Source organism: Pelodiscus sinensis, chromosome 5 (genome assembly GCF_052426305.1).
Source record: "Pelodiscus sinensis isolate ZL-2025 chromosome 5, ASM5242630v1, whole genome shotgun sequence".
Lineage (NCBI taxonomy): Eukaryota > Metazoa > Chordata > Testudines > Trionychidae > Pelodiscus > Pelodiscus sinensis.
In genome coordinates, this window is record NC_143056.1 from 133,838,034 (window position 1) to 133,846,420 (window position 8,387).

Genomic DNA, 8,387 nt, shown 5'->3' on the forward strand with positions numbered 1-8,387 from the left:
CTTTGCATATTGGAGTTATGCATATGCATATTCAAAACACATTCTTATGCAAATTATGAGGCGCAGAGCCACAGACACAAAGAAGGGGGAAAGAGGTGACAGCATCTGTAGCAGAGGGAAGGGGATAGGATGTACGGGCAAATGGGTCAATGGATCTGATCAAGGGCTCAAGGGAAGGGGCGGGATATGGGACTAGATGGGCCCAGAGTCTGTTCAAGGCAGCTTCCTGCCATGTTTCCTCAGCAGCCCCATTTAAAGGTGGCAGCTTCAGGTGCTAGGGCTGATGCTGACCATGAGAAACCTCCCAAAATGACCCTCCTGCAGTGGTTAAACATGGCCACTAGGGGCCCCCAAAGGTTTCTACAGACCCTCATGGTCCTAACTCCCCCTCACCAGCCAGGGGGCCAATCTCTTGCAAGCCACCGACCAATTACAGGTCCTGGGCTCTAGTCACAGAGCACCGCCCTCTAGTGGCTCAGTGGGGAATTGCAATCACCCCTTCTATTGCAGGCTGTCAAGTGGCCATGTAAAACTGTACCACCCCCTTATGGTTAGTGCTGGTATTACAACATCTGGAAAACAGAGGGGAAGACAATGCTGCATATGAGGTAGTCTGTAGTCAAACATGCAAATGAGGCATCCATCATTTGCATAATGCCGGGAGGGTTCCTAGAGGCCAGAAATTTCATAGGTGTCCTATAGAACGTGGCTGATGTCATGATTGATAGGAAGGTGTCTCTGTGTCTACAACAGAGTAAACCTGTGGAACTGCCTGCCACTGGATTGCCACTAATTCTGCACCTCTCTGTGTCTCTCCCTCTAGGTTTTGAAGTTGGTGAAGGGGGAGCCCGTCACCTCAGCCATGCCCAGATTTGGTATCTTTCTCCTCCTCCTCCTCTCCATCTTCCCTGGGGCTTCCTCCCATTGTCAAACATACACGGCCAATGAATGCAAGAAGCACACGGCCTTTGTGCCTGGTCACAGCCTCGTTGGTGAGGGCATTGATGTGACCATGATGGAAAGGAAGGGAGCCTACCTGGTGGACAGCAGCACCTGGCAACACCCAGATGGCTCTTGCACCCTGTGCAAGAACCAGCTGCAGGGCGGGCAGTTGCAGAGGCTGCCACTGGCAGCGGTGGACTGGCGGGTCCGTGTCTCGTGTCGCAGGAAACTCAGCAGCTCGGTGCAGCAGTCGGGGATGGGCATGATGGAGTCAGCGGCGTCCGCGGTGCAGAACGACTGGAAGGTGGGGCTGGACGTGCCTGTGAAGCCCAAAGTGAACGTCCAGGTGGAGCTGGCCGGATCACACTCCAAACTGGCCGATTTCGTGGTGGAGCATTCGCGGATGGACAAGTACAGCTTCCTGAGCCACGAGGTCTCCTGCAGCTACTACCGGTGAGTGCTGGGCTGGGACGGGAGGGCTCAGCTGTAACAGGGGTCACAGCAACAGCGCATAGTGCCAGAGACTTTCCTCCTCCAGGCCGTGCTGGATCTAGTCCGGCTCCAGGGCAGGGGGACTGTCTCTCTCTGAAAAGCAGGGAATAGGACACCAGGCCTTTCCCCTGTAAGCCACCTACTTAGATCTTTGCTTCTGGGTTGGCCGGGGCCGTAGGACACGCCGATAACAATCTCAGCTGACCGGCCAGGCTGAGCTCCCTCCGCACCTTGTGTCCCTGGGCAGGTTCCGGGTCAGCGAGACGCCCCCGCTCACCAGCCATTTCACTGAGGCGCTGGAGAACCTCCCGGAGCAGTACGACAGCAACTCCAAGGTGGAGTACCAGCAACTCATCAGCAACTACGGCACCCACTACGTGTCCCAGGTGCAGCTGGGGGGCCGGGCGCGGGACGTGACAGCCGTGCGGGTCTGTGAAGCGGCGCTGAGTGGCCTGACGACTGAGGAAATCAAGGACTGTTTGAGCGCAGAGGCAGCTGTGAGTATTGGACCCGGCTCAGTCCATGGTGGGTACAGCAAGTGCGAGGAGGAGAAGAAGAAGGGGACGGTTCGGGGGAGCTTCCATGAGATGTATCAGGAGCGTCACGTGGAGGTGGAGGGAGGACACAGCACAACCGATGTCCTCTTCTCTGGGAAAGGCACCAAGGACTTCTCAGCTTGGATAGAGAGTCTCAAATCCAGCCCCGGCCTGGTGTCCTATTCCCTGAAACCCATCCACAGCCTGGTGGAGCAGGATGACTCCAAGCAGGAGGCGCTGAAGCGAGCGGTGAGTGAGTACATCCTTGAGAGGGCCCTGTGGAGGAATTGCACCAAGAGCTGTCCCCCAGGGACCCAGCGCAGCGCCCACGACCCCTGCTCCTGTGTCTGCCCTGGGAGTGCCGAGACCAACGGCATGTGCTGTTCGCAGGAACGTGGCCTGGGGAAGCTGACGGTGACTGTGAAGAAGGCCAGCGGCCTCTGGGGGGACCAGTTTAGTGATACTGATGCCTATGTCAAGGTCTTCTTTGAGAGCAGGGAAATGCGCACCCGCACCGTCAGGGAGAACAACAGCCCCTACTGGAACGTCCACTTGGACTTTGGCACCGTCCGCCTCACCAGCAACAGCAAGATCCGCGTGCAGGTCTGGGACGAGGACAAGGGGAATGACGACCTGCTGGGAAGCTGCGACATCCCGCTGGAGTCCGGGGGGCCCCACCAGAAGGATTGCTACATGAACCACGGCCGCGTCTGGTTCCAGTACAGCCTGCTCTGTGGGCCTCACCTCGGGGGTCGGAGCTGCTCCGACTATGTCTCCCAGCCCCCGCGGCAGAGCACAGCCCAGGGGAAGGAGGCAAAGGCCTTCTGGTGAGCCCCTAAGAGAGGGGATCGGAGAGGGGGCTGGCTGTGCACCGGTCAATTGCGCTCCCTGTCCGAGCATTTCCTGGCTTCCGCTCTGCTCATGCTACTGGGCTTCGTGCTGTCGCTCCTGCTTGGCAGTGACATCCAAAGAACCAATGAATGCAGGCAGTGCAATTAATCCATCACTCCACGGACCCATCCACCCACTGGAACGATCAAGCTAGTGCGTCCAGTTGAAAACAGACCAGAAGGTTCAAAAATCAGCCCCTAACGATTCCGGCATCAGTGATCAACCCTCTGCAGAAACTGCCATGCATGGGCAGAGTTCTAAATCCCAGTGGATGGGCTGGGAGCCCCGAGGAAGGGTTCATCAGGAAATTTGTCCACAATCATCCTGCAGCTTGACAGTGGGTTAGCTCATCCTGTATTTGCAGGCCACATCTACTATCTAATTAAATGTTCCCTGCTGAGACAGGCAAAATTGATGATGGTATATTACTTGCCACAGGTAGGTTTCAGAGTTATCAGACATGAGAACATGCCACAAGGCTGTGAGCAGGCTCAGGAAGGTGGCGCTGCATTGGTATCTTTTTTGAAAGGGCAATGAAAGCATCTTCCTGGCTCACCCACTTCTGCATCTGCTAAGAGTCTATAGTCACAGCTCCATGGTGCAGTTAACTTGTGAAATAGGCTATTAACTCTGAACCCTACTGACTGCAAATTAAATATCTCCAGTCTGGAAAACTGCCCTGCAGCTTTGCATCTCCACTGCAAAATTATTTGCTTCTAGGAGGAAACCAGGTCTCCAATCTTTGGGAATGTATCTCCCTGCTTCAATAAACATCTCTGAATGCATATTTGTAAGCTGGAAGTCTTTGTAATTCTTCTAACTTCAGTGGGCTGGACTGCGATACAGAGTAGAAACAAACAACCACAATGCCTGCTTGGGAACACTAGGGGGTGCTCCGGGCTGGAGAGGAGCCAGGCATGGCCAGACAGGGGTGCTAGGGAGAGGGATGAATTTGCTGCAACGGGGAATCCCGCGTGATGTGGCTAACGCCAGTCAAGGGGCTGGCTTATGTCAGGGACAGAGTGGGGAGGGTGGGGAAGAGCTTGAGGGAGCTGGGCGGGGTTATTCAGGGGCATTGATACCCCACAGCTGAGAATGGGAGACGTTGCTTTTGCCGAGGGATCCCGGAGGGGATGTGAGGAATGTTTCTTCTAAGGGGATTCAGCTCTGATCTGGCCCCAGGGCAGGGGGACGGGCTGGTGCAGGGGGCTGGGCAATGGGGCCTTTCCCCACTAGGGGGCGCTGGTTCTGACTGGCCCCATGACATGCCTGGCTCCGGGGGCTGGGAATGAGAGTGATAGTTCTGCGCTAATGGGGAGCTCCGATTCCCTCCAGCAGGTGGCAGCCTGGATCCTGCAGCCGCCCACGGGCTGATCCGCTAACTGCACCTTGCGTGTCAGTCCTGTCCGTGCAGGGGAGGGGTTGGCAGGGAGGCTGACTCGGAGCCCAGCTCCGGACCTGCCCCACGGGGGTGGAACAGGAACATGCGGAGCAGCTTTCCCCCTTCCCCCCAACCAGGTGGGGCCAGATTAACATCCAAAGGTCATTAATGTCACGGAGCCCAGGCCAGGCGCCTCGAGGCAGGTGGCCCAGAGCAGCACGGAGCTGGGACGACGCCTGCCCCAGAGCAGCACACGCCAGCTGGAGCAGCGGGTGCCGACCCGGAACACAGGCTGGGAGCAAAAGTCCTGGGAGATGTGGCCCAGGTAGGGGGGATTCCCACAGCCCCTCCCCTGCCTGGCACACGGGGCCCTGTGACTCAGGCTGCAGCCTCCGGTGGGGCTAGAACCGCACGTCTGAGCTGCTAGAGGCAGGAAGAGCGGCTCCGACCACAGCTCTCCCTCCGCTCCGCCCGCCCTTCGCTTCAGCTGCACAGCGCTTGGACAGAGTGCACGCCTGTGACATCAGTGGGGGGTAGGGGGAGTGTGGGGGGTGACCCCAGAGCTGCCACGCCCACTGCTGCACCAGTCAGAGCTGCCCCTCTGCCCACACCCGGGTCCTTCTCAACAGCCCTGCCACCCCGGGGATGGTCACCAGCAGCAGCTCAGTGAGAGGGGGAGGAGAAAATCTCTGGGCTCCCAGTTGTCCCTCCCTCCCCCGACCCCGGCCCTGGCCTAAAAGACCCACCCCGCAGCAGAGAACCCAGGTCTCCTGGCTTCCCGCTCCCCTTCACACAAAACATGAAGCTTTTCTCCTTAGCACTGAGTGGAGAGGGGGAAAGATCACCCGGTGGCGAGCGGTTCTATTGCTTCTTCCAGGGCTAGCCACAGAGCGAAACACGCTCAGAAGTTCGAGCTGTCCCCTCCCGATCTGCATCTCTCTCTCCCTCCACCCTATCTATTTATCTAGCTATCCCCATCCACTCCCTCTCTCTCCGCACACACTCTAATCTAATCTAATCTAATCTAATCTAATCTAATCTAATCTAATCTAATCTATGAATCATCTGATCTGACTGTTTATTGCTCTAGAAGGGAGCTTCAAAATTGATGGGCAAACCCAGTTCTGCATCAGGAGGGGGCTGAGGGCTGGGGTTTAGGGGAACTGGTGTAGCTGGTTGGGGAAGTCCGGGTCTGGCTAGCAGGGGGCTGTGTGTTGCGATTGCTCTGTCATTTCTCGCTCTTTCCTTTCCGTAAGTCAGAGTCCTTGCCCCATGTGACAAATGGAAACGCACAACTGAGGTGACACCCCTTCTCTGCCCCTCTGCAGCTTCCCTTTAATATCAGAGGCACCCCGTGCCAGAGAGATGTTCACAATTTCAACAATCAGCTTCTGGAACCCACAGACAGCATGTCCGGGCATAGCCTGCCCCCGGTACGGAGAAAGTGAAGGGGCAGATATCAGAGTGGAGAGGCACTAGGTTGGATTCATGGTGGTCAGGAGGGGGTGGAGGGTTTCACTGTGGAAACTGGCTACTCCCAAGAGCTACCGACCGATCACCCATCACTTTGGCGTGGGAAAGGCGATCGTTGGACTCGTGCGGATGGACGTGTGCAGGGTCGCCAATCACAGCCTGAGCCAAAAGGCCACGACTCTGGACAAGGCGTTGAAACCGTTGGTGGCTCTGCATGGATGGGCATCCCTCGTTGCGGAGGGGCGATAGATGACATGCATGTTCTACTCCTGGCCCCTGTGGAGCCCAAATGCTACATCTCAGAGGGACCATTGGTACCACCAGACAGAGCCCTGGCATGGCCCAGTTTAAACACAGGCACGGTTCACGTACCTAGCCCTGGCTGGCTGTCCCAGGGCACGTGCACATAAGGCACAAGACCCTCAAAACGGGGAGTTAGTCACTGGAGCAGGGGATTTGCTTGGGGCAGGGCCTGACTGCAGTCTGGGCAGGTGCATCTTGGGGAGAGCCAACGTGCAGGGGGCCTAACATCGGTAACGTCCACACCTTTTCCACAGGCTGCGGTAGCTCTGCAAGAGATTTCACGGCTGCGAGTGAGAAGAGAAGGGAGGGTTTTCCAGCAAGGCTGTGGCTTCCATCCTGGCCCTTACACCGCCTGCCTGTGTGCAGCAATGCCCCCGCCCCGCCCTCTGATGGCCCAGTGGTGTGGGAATGTTGCCCTGAACTGGAGAGTGAACACAGCAGCGCTACCAAGGATCCTGCAGCAGCAAATAGCCCGGCGGCTGCGTGACACCTTCAGCGAGATCTGCGAGGCTGATTACTGCGAAGCGAGAGATGCCTTCAACATCCTGCCCCCCGTCTGAGTAGCCCTGGGTCAGCGCTGGCAGCACACAAACCCATGCCTGCTTTTGGCAGCCTGGCCGCCCTCCACAATGCGCTTCAGCCCTTCCAGAAACCAGAGCCATTGACGTGGCGCGTCCTTTGCTGTTTGTGCTTCCCCAGGCTCCAACGGCTCCTCTGGGGTAGGAAATAGCTCCAGGTACATGCATCTGAGGATGCGGAGCCATCCTCTGGTTATAGGTCTCCCTTCCTCTTGGTATCCTCCTGGCTCGGTTCACTCTGGCATGGCCCCTGAGGCCCCAACATACCCACGCGGTCTTTGATGCGGGGGTGAGGTTGATGACATCCAACTCTCTGTAGAACTGGCAGGTCATCGGCGCAGCACTGGAGCGGCAGTTTTGCTTCCTGAGCCATTTTGAAGCTCCTTCACTTTGACCCTACACCACAGTGTCCCCCAGTCATGTCCCCTTTCAGTCATGCATCTTGAGATCTGCCCATCGGTATCACCATCCCTATGGCTGGAGCATAGCTGGGACTGGACTGACGACTGATGAGGTCCGGCACCTTGGTGTGGATCCAAATCGGGCGGGTCTCCTGGTGCATGGAGCAGGCGTCATCGGCTGGAGAGACATGCTGAGAATACAACATGCCTCACTGAGCAAGTAGGGATAGAAATGTAGCCGTGTTAGTCTGGTGTAGCTGAAACAAAAAACAGGACTATGGAGCACTTTAAAGACTAACAAGATGGTTTATTAGGGGATGAGCTTTCGTGGGCCAGACCCACTTCCTCAGATCAAATAGTGGAAGAAAATTGGCACAGCCATATATACCAAAGGATACAATTAAAAAAATGAACACATATGAAAAGGACAAATCAAATTTCAGAACAGAAAGGGGTGGGGGGGGGAGGTAAATGTCTGTGAGCTAATGACATTAGAGGTGATAATTGGGGAAGCTATCTTTGTAATGGGTAAGATAATTAGAGTCTTTATTCAAACTTAAGTGTAAAGTGTCGAATTTTAGCATGAATGACAGTTCAGAGCAAATAGGGACTTTCAAAATCCCAGCACTGGAGGGGTAAAAATCAGTAGGTTTGGAATGGCCTTTTTGCATTAGTGGTTAAGGAGTCAACCACAGCAGACTTCATCCTTTTTCCGTTTGTTTTGTAGTTTGGGATGATAGGGTCCAGTTGAGACCAGTATTATGTTTTGATAACTATAACCTTACGCTCTCTCTGTTTTGTAACCTAGGAAACCAGGTAAGTATGGAACTGTTCTACCTTGGTGTGTCTCTTGCTTATCCTCGTTGGCTCTGCATAACATCTTCAGGGTCAACCTCCTTGTAATCTCTGTAACCTGCTAGTTTGTAGGATAGGAATGCGTTGATTTAATTAGAAATTATATAAATAGTCATTAAGGGTGGGTGTAATTGTATTCATTATTTGCGTATTCATATTCATTTTATGGGAGTTAACATTACTAAATAAGGTTTTAGGAAAAGTAGCGGTAGACGTGAATTAACATACTAAAATAGATAAAAGATTCGAACTACTGCCAGGTTGTGGCCACTCGGACAGTGTGCTGAATGTCCGAGGTAAACGTGCGTAGGCAATAAAGCCATTCCTTTTACCCCATCCGATCCTGGGGCACCTGTTTCTTCTCTAACACAAAGGAATGCCAATGGGGAACCTGAGGTTTGGTCAACAGGGGCAGGGCCTGTCCAAGCCATTATGGCACCCCGGGTCCCAGGCGTGCACGGCGCCTGCACGGGCCCACCCCCAGGATGCGTGGCCCCGCCTCTGGGCACACGACGCATGCATGGGCCCGCCCCCG

At 55.3% G+C, this 8,387-nt stretch overlaps 1 protein-coding gene across 1 annotated transcript; it reads left to right on the forward strand.

Annotated features, from left to right (window-relative positions):
* The first annotated feature begins 841 nt into the window (after positions 1–841).
* On the forward strand, positions 842–3,637 carry LOC102458948 (perforin-1-like). The gene is made up of 2 exons (XM_075926090.2): positions 842–1,395; positions 1,682–3,637. The coding sequence occupies exons 1-2, from the start codon at positions 863–865 to the stop codon at positions 2,799–2,801; spliced, it is 1,653 nt and encodes a 550-aa protein (XP_075782205.2). The 5' UTR covers positions 842–862; the 3' UTR covers positions 2,802–3,637.
* Positions 3,638–8,387: the final 4,750 nt, after the last annotated feature.